The sequence below is a fragment of the Nyctereutes procyonoides genome, unplaced genomic scaffold, assembly GCF_905146905.1.
Source record: "Nyctereutes procyonoides isolate TBG_1078 unplaced genomic scaffold, NYPRO_anot_genome, whole genome shotgun sequence".
Lineage (NCBI taxonomy): Eukaryota > Metazoa > Chordata > Mammalia > Carnivora > Canidae > Nyctereutes > Nyctereutes procyonoides.
The window spans coordinates 16,392,830-16,409,339 of NW_026575040.1; the positions used below are offsets into that span (position 1 = coordinate 16,392,830).

The following is a 16,510-nucleotide window of genomic DNA, read 5'->3' on the forward strand; positions in this document are numbered from 1 at the left end:
TTGCTGTTTTAAAAAAAAGAATTTTTTTCCCACAGAAAAGACATTGGTTCTATAACTGAGAAGCTTGAAATATGCAAAGAAATAGCATGAGATGGAGATACCAAGTATATAATGAGCTCCTACAAATCAATAAAAAAGATCAATAATCTGAAAAGGAAATAAATAAAGGGTATGAGGGCCAACTTATAAAACATGAAAATATGCTCACCCTCATGATAATAAGGGCGATGCAAATTAAAACCTCACCAAAAAAGTATTTCTTAACGTCAGAATGGCAAAAATTTTGTAGTGTTTCAAACACTGTTGGTAAAAACATAGGAACATAGCTCCTCTCATACATTACTAGTAGGAGCATGAATCAGTATACTTTTATGGAGGACACTTCAGCAGAATTTATCAACTCTATGATGTAGATGTGCCTTTTGATTCATTAATTCTGCTTAAGAAAATGTATCCTTTAGATGTGCTGAAATGTATGCAAAATGAAACAGTTATCTAATATGGCATTCTTTAGAAACGTAAAAGACCGGAAACCACTTGAATGTTCATCAATCGGAGATTGATGATACAATTATGGTTCATAATAGAATAGCATATTAGCCGTAAAAATGAAGCTTCATTTTTGAGAATGATCTCCAAGATAATGATGAATTGCAAAAAAGCAAGGTTCAGAACATTGTGCATAATGTGTTGCCATTTGAGGAGAATAAGAGAAGGTATATCCGTGTTTGTTTGGATAGGTATAACATACCTCTGGAAGGATTTATAAGAAACTGATGATAGGTTCTTCAGGGGTGGAAACTAGGAGACTGAGGGGAAGGGTACATTTTCCTCTATAACCTTTTGAAACTTTTATATATATTTTTAAAGATTTTATTTATTTATTCATGAGAGACACACAGAGAGAGAGAGAGAGAGAGAGAGAGGCAGAGACACAGGCAGAGGGAGAAGCAGGCTCCATGCAGGGAGCCCAATGTGGGTACTCGATCCCGGGTCTCCAGGATCATGCCCTGGGCTGAAGGCGGCACTAAACCACTGAGCCTCCCAGGCTGCCCGAAACTTTTCTCTTTTGACCTATGTGACTGCATTTCCAATTCAAGACATTTACAAAAATCTTAAAATAGAGTGGGGGAGAGTAGGGGAGAGAAAGAAGAAGGAAACATTAGAGGGTAACATTAGGAAAGCAGGAACATCCAGAGAAATGAGGACACAGGAGAGATGAAAAGGGGGAAAAATATATGGACCAAGAAGCAGCACGTTTGAGAGTGCAGCATGGAGAATGGTAGCTACAGCTTCATCTGTCTTTAGTTTACCTGTCGTGGTAGCAGAATTGGCATCAGCAGGAATGGGGGAAGCCCCCTCCTGAAGAGCAATGGATGATGGCGAAGATGGGCAAGGGTCCATAGGGGGCCACCCAAACACATAGGGCTCATTTCTGGCACAGACTCCTGGGAACAGTTTCTTACTGGAACTCACGCTCTCAGGTAGATTTCACCATAAAGATGAATTTTTTAATCCAAATCATTGAATAAGTGATGTCACTACTGCAAGTCCTGTGTTGACTTTAAAAAGATACATCCAAATTCTCTTCACCATGTTCTGGCTGCTAATTAAATGGTGTTCTGTTATGTCCTGATGGGTCAGAAGACTTCAGGCAGCATCCAGAACTCTTTTCACAGTGAAAGGGTCTGAGAATGGTCTCTTTCACTGAATGAAAGGAGGATCTCAAGTAGCACTGTCCAGTGGAAAGACGGCATTAGTCACATACATAATTTAACATTTTCAAGTGGCTACATTTTTAAAAAGGTGAAAAGAAGCAGGTGAAATTAATTTTAAAAATACATTTAATTCAACATATCCCAGACATGATTATTTGAGAATGTTATCAATATCAAAAAGCTAATGAGATATTTTACATTCTTTTTTGATATTAAGTCTTTGAAACCCAGTGTGTAATCTACACTTAATAGTACGTCTCAATTGGGACTAGCCTTCTTGAAACTCAATGCAACATGTGGCTCATGGCTTTGGTATTGGACAGTGGGGATGATTCAAGAACTTAGGTTGGTGTGGTGCCACTTGATTGTCTCTATTCATGTGATCCTGCCCTATCCCTAGAAGATTGACATGAAGACAAATTCAGAATACTGTTTTATGGGTGGGCTGCACCTTTGCCTTAATTTGTTTTTTATCCTTTGCCCAAATGCTGATCATGTGCCACAAAATTCTGTTGGACATCTTGATAGTTGATGGATGGATGGACAGATGATGGATACATGCATAAGGATTCTCAGCTTAACAGTCAATAATTAAAGAAAGGAAGAGACAAGAAGAACCTTTCTTTTGTTCTTCCCCTCTGAGAAGCTGAGTGTTGATAAATGGTGTCAAACAACAGATATAAAGGATTGATGAAGAGCCACAAAGTCAAAATTAATTTTACAAAGCAAACCTTGTTTGTATAAATCCATGAGTTTTTAAAGGATGGTAGGCAGCTTGGAAGCCATTTCTAAGCTTTGAACTTGACCCCATGGAGGGACCACCCAGAATTTGCCTTTGGTGCTATTGTCCCAGTTAGTGAAATTCCTGTTCTCATTCCTCTTCTGAATGTTCAGGAGGGTGCCGAAGGAACACTTCGGCTGTTACATAGTTAATAAGTAGTTAGTGCCTTAACCTGGTCCTGTTTGCTACAGACCACGACCTAGTGGCCAGACTGCAGACATTTATTGTTGACTTTTCTCTTCCTGTTTTTCTATGAGGACAATGATACAGAGCTCTTGGCTTGAAATTAGTCGGTAGCTGAAGAGCACAAACCAAAGACTTGTTATTTCTGGAACATGTTTAACCATAGCATGTGAATAATTAGAACTACAGGGAATGACTCACTTGTTGAAAGACCTCTCCAACATCAACTCCTATCTGTTGAGCTGTCTTGCCCATAGAGTGTTTTGCACACTTTCAGTCTGGCACTGAAGTGGGCTGTTTGAAAACCAAATTCTTCCTCCCTAGTAGGCCAGGAATTGTTCCATACAATCCTGTGTTGGCCCTTGCTGCTCAAAATGTGGCTCTATGCTGGCAAAACCAGTAGCACCAGGGAGCTGATTAGGAATGCAGACTCTCAGACCCGGCCTCAGACCTCCTGAATCTGTATCTACATTTAAACAAGATCCCTTGGTGATTAACAAACATGAAAGTTTGGGAAGCACAAGACTATGTGCCCACAGCCTTGTCAGGGAGGAAAAACTACTTAATTTCCCTGAAGTTCCCTCTCCCTTGCAATGAAGAGGGCAGGTGTGGAGAAGTTGGGTAAAAAAAGGGGTGGGGATGATTGGTAAAAACTGATCAATGTGGCAATGAGATGCTCCTTCCTACCTCAAATCTTTCCTTCCTGCTATGACTCCTGGCATGCCTGTGACTGCGGGGTACAGCTACACCATCCAACTTGGACACCCAGTCCTGGAACATATATAGCTCCTGTTTTGCTGGTACCCTGGCTCCAGGGCATGATGCATCAAGTCAGAGGAGCTGGAAGGCACGAACACACAAGCAGTCTAGGTCTATTGGGAGAAAAGCATAAATCTTGCAGAAACCCCAGGTTTGAGATTTGAGACCTTGCCTTCAGAAACCAGGTCCTTAGGGAAAGTTTGGCTTCATGGTCAGTGGTTGATGCTTGCACTGTCCTAACCTCTGGCCTGTTTGCTGTGACAGCACGTCAAGGACATCATCCTGCAGTCCAACCCACTGCTGGAGGCCTTTGGGAACGCCAAGACCGTCCGGAACAACAACTCTAGCCGATTTGTAAGTCTCTTCCCCATTTCACAGACCGTCACCTGAAATGATGTTAATTTTCCTGGGTTAAGTATGGTATCCCCAAGGAAATGTGAGCTGTTTTACCTATCATCAGGAGGCTGCCATTTCAATCTTTTCTTCATTTTCAATAGCAGTTCAATAGTCAGGCTTCAATTTGCCCTTTCACTGAAGCTATTTTTGAGCCTTGGGATATAAGATAATTTTTGAAAACAATTCACAGCTTGAGTTGCCTTACTAGAGAAAATAAAAATCGATAAAAGTGTCAGCTTTTGTCCTGGAGGAGTCTGCGTTGTGCCCTGGGGGAAAGACCTCCTTTCCCAGACAAATAAATGAGTCAACTAGATTTGCTGGTCTTCTTGCCTTGCTTCCGTTTCATGGAACTTGGGTCACGGACATGGAAGGGAGCAGATACTTCGATCCCATACATTGGAGAGAACCTTCCTCCTCACTGTCAGCCAGAGTGAGCCAATTGTCTACCCTCCCCTCAGAGCTTTGTGTATTTGTTTTAGATATATTCATGTAACCTAATAACATCCCAAGGCAACTGGATGGCCTGTCAGATTGCCTCTTAACTGGTCCACTTACCCGAGGCAATGAAGATGTCAGCCAAATGCATTGTCACAAATGCCCATTTAGACATTTTTCTGCCTGAGTGTCTCCTGAGGGGTGAATTGGAAAGCTGGCAAGGATGCATGTGAATATATTCCCCTTGACAAAAAGCCACATTTACAAAGAAATGAGTATTTGGCCAGTAGCTTTGATTTATGTAGATTTTATATCTTATCTCAACCATAGATTATGTCTGGCAGTAAGGCATTCAGGGAGCCATCTGTGAGGCTGATTCCGGACCATTTTAAAATAAATAGTGGGAATTTTGGAGAAAAACAATTTCTTTTTCACCCTTCTATTTTGGAAGGAAGCTTCTATTTCCAAGAGAATTCTTACTAGGTTCTCATGCAGTGATTGTTAGATTCCCTGGTGAGTTATAATCTGTCCTTATTGCCCTCGTTTTCCTTGATGTTCAATACTATTCTATTTACTCATTAGTTCACCACTCATATTTTTCTGCTCAATGCCTGGGTTGTGTTATCTTGAAGAAGTTTCTAGGTAATGAAACACAAAAGAAAATGTGAGTCAATTTTCCACTTGACCTTTTTTCCCTAATTGTCGCAGCCTGCCCTGTAAAAATGCACTTGACCAAATTTAACTCTCTAGCTACCCATCCCCTCCTCTTTGCCTTCCTAAGGGAGCAAAAGAATAATTAAATCAGTATTTCGGTTTTTCCAGTATAAATTATTCTTTTTCCTTGGAAAAGGAGGATACATCAGTCGTTGTTTGTAAAACAAAACAAAGATGCTCAGTATTTATTATTTTTCTGATTATAAAATGTGGTATAATCCTGAAGGAAAGATGAGAAGGAGTATGGATGGGTAATTTGTGTGTGAGCTTGTGTATGCATATACACACACACACACAGAATTATGTCTGATGGGGCATCCAAAGATATTTCCATTAATAATGAGAAAAATGTAAATTAAAACCATATATCATTTTCTATCTCTCAGAGCAAACATTAAGGATATTGATAATACCAGAGAAAAAAAATGCTATTGGTTGAAGCCTAACACATTCCCCCGAGAAAGCAATTTGGCAATTTTTATCAACATCTAAAATGTTCAGAGACACCTGGATGATTCAGTCAGTTAAATGTCCAACTCTTGATCTCAGCTCAGGTCTCGATCTCAGGATTGTGAGTTCAAGCTCCATATTGGGCTCCATGCCCAGCACGGGGTCTACTTTAAAAAAAAAAAATTTTTTTTAACGTTCATTTTCTTTGGCCCAAGAGTACTTTTAAGGTGTTATATCTAAGTTCCCTGTTAATAATGACTTTTAAAAAAAGATATCCATAATATATTGTTAAATTTAAAAAACAGGTTATAGAACAATACAATATGGTCTCATTTTTATTTTATTTTATTTTTTTTCATTTTTATTTTAAAAGGTACACTATATAAAACTTAACTAAGGTGTCTCAAAATTAAAGTTTGAATATGCTATTAACTGGCATTATTTAGTAGGGGGCAATACAAGAGGTATCAGGGTGGGAATATAGGTAATTTCTTTTTTTAAAATGGACATGCAGGGGCACCTGGTAGGTTCGGTCTGTAGAACATGCAACTCTTGATCTCAGGGTTATGAGTTCAAACCCCATGTTAGGTATAGAGATTACATAAAAATAAAAACTTAAAAAAATGGACATGCAGTATGCATGCAGTATAAGAACTCACATATTTCCACTTACAAGTCTTGTCAAGAACTCACATATTTCCACTTACAAGTCTTGTCAAATTTTAAGGAATATATTATGAAATATTTCAAATACTATTTTTACAATACATGAACAATATATATAATACATTTACATAATACAATGAACACCAGTGTAGCTAGTATCTAGCTTTAAGAAATAAAACATTACCAAGAATCAACGTTGCTTTCCATTTAGTTATGAAAACACGACTTCCTTTCTTTATACAAGTTCCTCTTTTTCCCCAGGCTGCTCTACAAAACTAAACTTTTGGTCTCTTGTTAGGGTTTTACCTTTCATATAACAAATGTGAATTGTGTATTAGCACTTCTGTTCATTGAAACCGTGGCTCTCCACCTTGGCCACATATAAAAATCACCCAGGCTTTTTAGAAGTGCTCGAGTCTGTGCCAGTCCCTAGAGATGGATTTACTTCTCTGGGGTGGCCCTGGGCACCAGCATTTCTCAGTCTCCCCAGGTTTTTGCAATTTGGTGGCCGAAGTATTGAGCCACTTCTAGAAGGGCATGAAGAGTTTGCCATTTACTGCATCTGCCCTTCCTGGATTTATGTCCAGTTTGATTTCATTCCCACCCCCAAATTGATGGGGAATGATTAAGAGATGTATGTGGACAGACACTGGTTTAATCCCTCCAAAATGTACCAAAGGCAAAAGATGGTGAAGGAATAGTTATAATAATAGGAAGCATGGGGACTCTTGTTCAGCAGTCGTTTCTCAGGAACCACTGTAATTTGGGAGAGCAGTGGTTTGTGGTCCTTCTCTCTGTCTGGTGCCTCTATTGTTGTTTGCTTTTGTGTTTTTTAGAGGGAACAGGGGAGGAGTCATCAGAAGATGGTAGAGAGCAGCCTTCTTTTGTAGCCTTTGTGATGCTTGGAATCTGCAACAGACTTAGCAGGAACACAGTAGGTAGTGGATTCTGTAGGCAGCAGGAAAAACACAAAATGTGCTTTTCTTGTCCTTAATGAGTTTATGGTTCTAGTCCCAGACTTGCGGCCTGGCAGGAGCCGGCCCTGAAATGGGTGGATTTCATCAGCGTACACATTTTAAAAAGATTTAATGTTTTAAAATAAAAAAAAAAAAAAAAGAAATGCAGTTAGGCTGGGCATGCTCTCCAGTGTGACCTTAGGCCGTACCACTCCCTAACACCCACTGTCTCATCTTTTCCTTCAGTTACATTTACTCTCGCCTGGCCCTTTCCGAGGATGGGAGAGCAACCAGATTCTAGCAAGAAAAATAATGGCATTTCCTTATGATCTGGACACCTTTCCAGCTGAATTCCAGGGCTTTATTCTCCTTTGTTCCCTCTTAGCAGTAATTTAAAAGGAAATAATTAACAACAGTAACAAAAATCTCCACACCCACAACTAGCTGGAAAGAACATTGTTTATAATCAAGTGTTTTTATTTTATAGAATAATGCTACATGATCCAGAGGTAAAAGGCATTCCTTTTGCTCAAAGCCATCAAGATAAGTCTAGCAGAGGGGGGAATTTGCTCTCCCCGAGAGAAGCTGATAGAGTTCTCTCTTGTTAGATCAAGGGAACCTTGAGATTTTCTATCCCATTCTTTACAGTTTCCGGCTTAGCAGGCAAGCACCCACTTGAGGGGAAATGGGCAAGGAATACAGCATAGCCTTATTTAGTTGGGCTGGAAGGATAGATTCTCTCTCAATACAGAATCGTGTGACTGGACAAAAGCCCTGGTTATTTTGTGATAGGAAGAAGTAAGGAAGTCTTGATCAGAACTGGGAATAATTCAGAATGTATCTTTCATTAATGAATTTCCTTGAATTATGTACTGTATTCAAAGCCTGTTTGGAACATCATGTTTCTGTTCACCAACCATTGAAGGAAATCCCTAACTTTCTTGCAGGGAAAATACTTTGAAATCCAGTTCAGTCCAGGTGGGGAACCAGATGGTGGAAAGATCTCCAACTTCCTTCTGGAAAAATCCAGGGTGGTGATGAGGAACCCCGGAGAGCGGAGTTTTCACATATTTTACCAGGTTTTCCTTTATGTTTTTTTCTTTTCTATTTCCTTATTCTTTCTCCACATTAAAAAAAAAAAAAAAAGATTTTTTTTTTCATAACCTTTCAGCTCTCAGGTTTAGACAATCTAGTCTGCCAAATCAAGGAGTATTCATTACTGTAGTATGTATAAGTCAATGTGCAAAAAATTGGGAGGATGTCCCTACCTGCAAGGAGAGTAAGGTTTTGGAGACAGAAGGCAAACACTTCCCAAAAATTAAATAATCAAGAAAGTGTTAAAAAACAAGGGATCCCTGGGTGGCGCAGCACTTTGGCGCCTGCCTTTGGCCCAGGGCGCGATCCTGGAGACCCGGGATCGAATCCCACGTCGGGCTCCCGGTGCATGGAGCCTGCTTCTCCCTCTGCCTGTGTCTCTGCCTCTCTCTCTCTCTCACTGTGTGCCTATCATAAATAAATAAAAATTTAAAAACAAAACAAAACAAAACAAAAAAAACAAAAATATAAAATATATATATGTATAAAAAAACAAAAAACAAAAATAATCATAATATAGCAGTATTAATATATATATATAAATAATCATATTAAAAAGTAATAATAACACAACAAAAATAATAAACAAAAGTAGGAATGTTTAATTCTTTGCCAGGCAGGAATTCACATGGGGAGGGATGGCCAGGACAGTAAGGAGAGTTTCCCAGGGTCCACAGAGGAACATGATGGGGAAGGCTGCTCTGGTGAGTCAGGTGGCCCGAACAATGCTGTGGAGGTGGCAGTCAGGCCTGGACCTGTTGGCAAGGGCGGAAGTCTCCTGAAGGGGAGCTGTTGGAGGAAAGACTAGAGATAGGCTAAGGATCTTTAATCCCTGGTCAGGAAATTCTGACTTGCATGTCCAGAAGCCACAGAAAGGGGCTGGAGCAGTGTGCAGGGTTGCTTTTTTGATTGTGTTCCGAGGCTTCAGGAATCTTCAGATTCGACTACTTTTTTTTTAATGTTTTTAAGTATTTAAGAAATATAATGATACCAAAACTATTTCTTTATATATGAGTTTATGTATTAGCATTTTATATTGGTGATCCATGTCAGATTTTTTTTTTTGAAGAAAGGCCTGCAGCTGTTTTTTGTGTTAGTTTTACTTTGTTATAGTTTGAAGATCATTGGATTAGAAGGAAGTTAAACTGTGTCAGGAGCTCATACATAGTCTTTTCAATTAGGTAGCTATCTCAGATGATGGCAAATCATTCTTCCAGGTGGATAGCACATGATGAGGAAGTTTATTCTGCGGCTTGAAGAAGTTCACAATCAAGGAAAAGCTTACAACCAAGAGCAGCATGTGTCTGTAGGCAGAAGAGGGTTGAGAAGGTGGAGACAAGGGGGTTGAAGATGCAAATGAGGGGTTGTGTGATGTGGATGGGGAGGAAAAACAAGAGGGGAAAAATAGGAAGGCACAAAGGTATTTTGAGGAGGTGGAAGAAAGCTAAGGGACCCTGTTGTCATGGGTGACCTAGAACTTCTCTGTAATGGCGATGATGTTCCCTCCTTGAGGGGTGTGGAGCTGAGATGCCATGAGGAACTTGACAGAGATGGAGAAGTGTGGCTAGCCCCTCTCTTTTCCTAAATCCCTCAGGTTGCTAGAACTGGCTTGCATGGGCTGCGTGCATCCCTTCCCACTTCCTCCTTCAGTGGTATTTTCTTGGTAGTTTGAAATCAGTCGTGGTAGGAGTATTTACACCATGGCAGTCAGCAAACACTACAAATCCATTTTTGTTCCCAAGAATTGATCGTTGAAAATTTTTCTAGCACACCACTGGTGAAAGCCCTTGTAAGAAGGTCTTACTCAAAGGCAAATATCAGAGCTAGAACAGAAAGCCAGTGATAGTCCATTGGTTAGGAGGTCTCAGAATGCCAGAGCAGGGGGCCCTGGGGCTGCTGTTCCTTATGCATCCAGAGGGAGAAGCATGGAGGGGCAGCTGCACTTTGTAAAGCCAGAAGCAAGCTGAGCAGAAATGAGGTAATTATAATCTGGCTTATTTTCCACTCTTCGGAGGGATCTCACCAACACAGCACTGCGATTCTCATTACTGGACAGAGGGGATATTCTCAGCTTTTGTAGGTCATACCAACATTAAGGACTAGAATTTGTGGAGGTGACCTGGGGCAGCTGTCCTGAAGCCCATATTTTGGAGTCGAGGACCACCCATCATTTTAGAAGTCAGGGTCAGAACATGCTCATCACCTGGGCCCGGGAGTGGTGCCTCTGCTGTGTGGGCCACACCACACACACCCTGCTTCCTTTTGCTCCAGCTCATCGAGGGCGCCTCCGCAGAGCAGAAGCACAGCCTCGGCATCACCAGCATGGACTATTATTACTACCTGAGCCTCTCTGGGTCCTACAAGGTGGATGACATTGACGATAGGCGGGAGTTTCAGGAAACACTGGTAAGTGCTGGCCCATGAGCAGGCAGGGTGGGTTCAGCAGACCTGGCGTTGCCTGTGGTAGAAAGGGCAGGGAGGGGTAAAAGCAAAGAGAAGTGTGCAATTTCCACCGCTTTCTGCTGTAAGCACTTCATTTCCTTAAAAACATGCATAAGCACTCTGCAATAGCCCTGGGCCAGCTGCCTGAGGACCACTGAATGAGTTGAAATGGGTAAAAAAGTGAATTCCTCGTCCCCCCACCCACATCCCGCAGGTTCTCCAATTAACCAGTGAATATTATTGTAGGTAATCCATTTACCATCCCTATTTACTTATAGCTTATATAATTGCTCAGCATTTTCCCCAGACAGATGAAGCCGAGACTACCCATCTGATCTTTTCCAACACTTCCGTGTGCTTTCCTTCACTTCCACACTAAATGAGCAGAGGGCGACCCTCTACCCCATGCCCTCACTCTGTGTGTGTGTTATGGTACAAAGGGTCAACCCAAGTACATGATTGGAGGGTCACATCTTCAGGGAAACGACTTAGGAAGTCAATCTAGAACTTTCTGGAGCTGGGCTGTGTACCCATTTAGCTTCAAAGAACTGCATCACCTCTGCTTTTGGAGGCAGCCGGGCCCATCCTTCAGCCCAGATGCAGGTGCGAGGCAGGGACCCTGACAGGGCAAGTCGGGATGCAGTTTGAGGGGAGCTGACCTCCTGCTTGAGGGGAGCAGGCTACTCAGGCAGACTCCATCCTGGGTGCAGGAGTGAAGACAGCATCAAGGGGCCTACATTAGTCCTAGCATATGGTTCTCGTAGGATTCAGATAAATAAGTCTTGGCATTTCAAAATGTGAAATTTTTACTGAATTTCACAGACCTTAGAAACAAGACTTTTGTATTGACGCTTCTATTGGATTTGCTGGAGATTTTTAAGCAAGATCCTTTTCGCAAGTACAATCTATTTTCGTCCTCCAGATGAGGCGAAAGATCTCCAAAGGCTCCCTGGAATAACTAGAAAAGGGGCATCAGTGCCGTTGGAGGGAGGGAGGTGGCAGTAAGGATACCCCAGGGCACAAGGACAGGTTGTTGACTGTGGTACAGCTGCTGCTCCCTCTGTATATCTTTGCTTATGGAGATCTCCAGCTGGGGGGATCGCATAGAGGAACTAAAGACAGAACTGCCTTTCCAGCGTGCCTCTGAGATTTGAGAGAAATGGATGGGTGCATTGGGCAGTGACAGTGTCCTTCCAGCTGCCACTGTCGGCTAAGCCCCATGTAACTGCTTTGGGGGATTGACAACTCAATCCAAGCTTTGGTTTCTTTATGACGTGCTTAGGAAGCTGGTGACCAGCTCACCCAGATGATCTGTCTTTTCTCTCCCAGCATGCGATGAATGTGATTGGGATCTTCGCAGAGGAGCAGACACTGGTGCTGCAGATAGTGGCAGGCATCCTCCACCTGGGGAACATCAGCTTCAAAGAAGTTGGCAATTACGCAGCTGTGGAGAGTGAGGAGTGTGAGTAACTCTGGCACATAGCGGTTGAGTGGGGGTGAACGATCGGTTAGCTCCATCCCAAGTATAACCCGCTGATGTCCTTTGCTAGGGTCTCAGCCAGGGATTTGGGGAAGATATGAGGAGTCCCATGTCCTGCTGAGCTTCTCCTGTGCACCTGCCCTCCTCACCACAGCCCACACCAGTAGGCCATTCATGAGATTGAGTTTCAGTTTACCATCAACCTTGGGGGAATCTGGCAAAATTTCACACCTTGGCATAAAAATAAAGTGACACTTGAATGAAGATGAGAGTAGTAGCTAAATAACTCCACAAAGATTTGTCTCCTAATAAAAATCTTCTCTGTACCTGACCTTCAGGGTCTATATTCACCTAAAGGTCCTGAAGAGCAATTGATTGGATTTATGTCAATATGGAAGGCTCACAAATTGAGCTTGCCTATGGGTTACCTTAGATTGGATTCTGAAAACAGAAACAACGGGCATTGGCTATTATGTTGAAATTGCTGGTGATCTGGCGATCACCTTTTTTGGTCACCTCTGTAGTAGTCAGAGCCTAAAGACTGATCACGTGTACTCTTAAGGAAGATACCAGTCATTCCTGCAGAGACACGTTATTGGTTGTGCGAGCTGCAATCTGAGGCTTCAGATGGCTTTCCAGGCTGCTCTCAGAACCCACACAGCCTTTAACCACCCAGGAAGACATTTCTTCCTTTCTCAGCATTCTTCCAGAATGATAAATTTAGATGCTTAGTAATAAATAGTATCCCACTCATTGCTGACAATGCAGGGAGGCTATTTCCATTCCAAATAAGGTTCTTTTTTTTATTATATTTTTGTTTTCTTTTGTGATAAAAGAGGGAAGTTCTAACTTCTGATGTCTATCTGATAAAGAGAAAGATGAATTATGTTGACCAGGGAAGTGAGTGGGGTGAAAACAATAAATATATGTGGAGTGCATGGAGTCTAGGAACAGGACCTAATAATAACTATGTTTCCAGACTTATGTACATTTTCCTTCACATTTAACAAATGCACATAAGCATCCAGGAGGGTCATTAACACTTGTCCTTTTAACATTGACACTGTGGGTTGCTAGGTGGTTGCTGTGGAAGCAGAATGAATTTCACTTGTCTTTTTGGATAGTACAATCTTTTATCTCCTCTTTATGCTGGAGGACAAAACAAGTCTGACACAGCAAGCATTCCCCCGTATACATGAGCCAAGCAGTGGTTCATTGCACATTGATGTCTGGAGGAAGTAGCCTCCTCAGCCAATGGGGTGAGGCCCAGGATTGGCAACTCCCTTTAAATGCCCTGATGTGGACATGGTGGAGTGATGGAGATTAGGAGAGGCTGTGCTTGAGCAAAGAGATCTAACAAAGAATTGGACCCTCCTTCTGATAATTTGTTTCCTCCTCAGTTGGTATATGTTAAAATGAGTCATTACCTTAGAAGAGTTTCCCATCTACCCCTTTGCTCGTCATCTTGTTCCCTTCCCCAGAAGGCACCAAAGTTTCCAGTCTCTTGTATCCGTTTCAGGGGATATGTGTTCCAGAGCAATGATGCTTGTCCATTTTTTTTTCTCACTTTTATGCATTAATGGGAGCATAGAACATAATGTTCTACAGTTGCTTTTCCTCTTAACATTATGTCTTGAAGATTATTCTACTCATTAAGAGCTTCATCCTTTTTTAGCTACATAGTATTCCACTGCTTGGCTATGTGTACTTTTATTGAACCAATCATCTGTTGGTGGATATCAGAGTGGAACTTCTGCTAGTACAATACTGAATGAACACACTAAAATGAATAACCTACTTTATATCATCTTTCTCGTGTTTGAGTATATCCTGTGGAATAAATTTTTAGAGGCAAGTGTTAGCCCATGTTTTTATAACAGAAGAAAGCAGACTTTCTCAAGCTATTGTAGAAAAAGACGGTAAGATTCCCGGCACAGCTGACCTAACAAAGCAAAACAGACATCAGTGACAATAGGTTTTGTTGTTGACCTGACCTTAGACTAATGGAGCTGTTAGGGTTTTCTGAGCCAAAGCTTTACATTGCTGAGCAGTCAAACAAATCTCAACTTAGGCACATAGGTATCCGTTGTAATCACTGCAGTAAGATGTGACATACTTTTGGAAACAAGTCTTGCTCAAAAGACATTTGGCCTATGAATTTTTTTGAAGGGGAAAAAATGCATGAAAAGCAATGGGAAGTACAAGTGACAATGCCCATCTTTTCTGCGGTGTTACTGATGCATTAGAGTGCATGGAACCTCAACACCAAAGACAGCCCACGTTACCTTGCCACTTATTTTATATTTATAAAACAGTATTTTGTTTTTGCTACATCTTTTTATCTTATCTTCTCTGTACTTCAGATGTCAACCGAAAAATTAGTCCAACTTTGCTTTACACTTAAATGTAATAAGAGAAATCTGTTCTCATTATCAAAATGTGTTGAAACATTACTTTCTAGCAGGTTCTTTTATGTTCTGTGTAACTCTGATTAACTACAGCAGTCACATCAGCATTTTGAAATTAAGCCAAGCCTCCTCCCCCCAGCCCCGTCACTCCCCCACAACCCTGTACTTCTGGACTGAGGTTCTTCTGCAGCCACACCTGCACACACCTTCATGGAAATTCACAGCCTGCAGGAAGTCAATATGAGAAGCCCTATCATTTCAGCACCAGGGCAGCCACTGGTGAAAATATAGGGCCGTAAAAGCTTGTACTTGAAAAACATGGCATGGATTTCCAAAAACATGGAAATCTAAGCAAGTCCTAGATTTCCTCTTTAAACTTCTTAATGGTTTCCCTAAGCTTGTGGCTCTGATTCTTGGCCAGATTCCATGCCTCGTTTTCCAGGTGCCTATGGTCCTTCACTCCTGCCTTCTACAGAAGCAGTGGGATTTGGAAGTTAGTATATTTCTTTTTCAGTTTTAGATAATGACCCAGGGGCTTAGTGTTGTATTTCTTTAGTTACGATCATAAAGATAATGGCATAAACATTTTTACGAAATATTTTAACCGTGTCCCTATTTTAGCATGATTAGGGGCTTGGGAGAAGCCCATATTTACAAAACCGACAAATGGAGGCTAATTATTCATTGTATCAAGGTATGTACTGTGTAGTTACCATGAACAGTGAGGGGCCCTGTGAATTTACTACAAACCATTGGTAATAATATCCACTATATCAAGTGAGACATATGTATCTAACTGCCTGGTGGTGTGATAATAACCAACATTATAGCTTCCCGTTAGTAAAGGCCACTTTATATGTCAGATACTTTGGTAAATGTCTCTTGGTTTTCCCAATAACCGTGCACATGTCTACTGTGGCTTATGGACATCTTATGTCCTTGTTTTGTGCAAAGGTTTTCAATTTAGTGGAAGACACATCCAGATTCCTAAACATATGTGTTAACATTAAAACCAAACTAAAGGAATTGTCCATTGGCAAATGAGTACACTTGATCTTGTTCACGTGTCCTTTGTAAAAGGAAGCCCGTCTACTAGTCAGAGCATTTCTGCAGAATGCTAGCATAGCAAATAGATACATTACACTTCTTCAAACGCATTCATTGACTTAATCTCATTGGAAGGTATATACTGAGAAATGTCAGCCCGTTCATTCTAACACCATCTGTGAAATTCAGATTATCCTTTATTGGGAGGCTTGTGATTTTTAAGCATTATCATAAAGTCTTTAACAAAATCCTTTTATGAGAAACTTTTGATACAGTTTTATGTAAGAAAAAGAAGACTCAAATCCAAGTTTAGAGTTTGGATTTGTGTCCATGAAAATCTTTCATTCATAGTACAAAAAGATCTGAGCATTCTTTCATGACCCAGAATGGTATCATTTAGTCACATTATTTGGAGATGAAATCAAGAAAATCCATTTATATCTCTGGCCCTCCTCTTGGCAAGTTTCATGACCTGAAACAAGTTACTAAGCCATCTATTCAGCTTTTCTATTGGAAGACCAAAACTATGTTACTATGTATCCATAGGATGGGATGGATGTGCTGTGACATGAATAGCACAAATGCCCCCCATTTCACTCCATATGCCTCTCCCAGAGAAATCTTATGGATCACACGTCCCCAGAAACCATTCAGGCTCCCTTTGCCTCAGCCCAAATTTCTCATACTATTCAAGGGCCTCTGGTGTCAGAGGCACCCTAATAACCTTGTAATCTCCTACCATTTCAGCTAAAGCCTATGCTAGTCCATTTGCTGCATCTTGACCATGTCTCTTACATTGCTGCCTCCATACTTGTGCATACCGCATTGTCCTCCCCTCTTCTCTCTTCCTCTGCATCTGTACAAATCCTATTCATCCTTTAAGGCCCCATCCAAATCCCTCATCTTCCTCAACTACCCCAGCAAGCCATAACAGCTTCCTGTTCTAGATTCCTCCTGGACTTTATTGTCTTCCTGTATCA

The 16,510-nt window shown here is 41.2% G+C and overlaps 1 protein-coding gene across 2 annotated transcripts in view; it reads left to right on the forward strand.

The window, feature by feature from the left end:
* Positions 1-16,510, forward strand: part of MYO1E (myosin IE) — a 201,962-nt gene that overhangs the window by 114,327 nt on the left and 71,125 nt on the right. For both annotated transcript variants that reach the window (XM_055320041.1, XM_055320040.1), the window contains 4 exons: positions 3,706-3,795; positions 8,006-8,137; positions 10,425-10,559; positions 11,925-12,057. In XM_055320041.1, the coding sequence (XP_055176016.1) occupies positions 3,706-3,795; positions 8,006-8,137; positions 10,425-10,559; positions 11,925-12,057 (490 nt within the window). The remainder of the gene's footprint in view (positions 1-3,705; positions 3,796-8,005; positions 8,138-10,424; positions 10,560-11,924; positions 12,058-16,510) is intronic.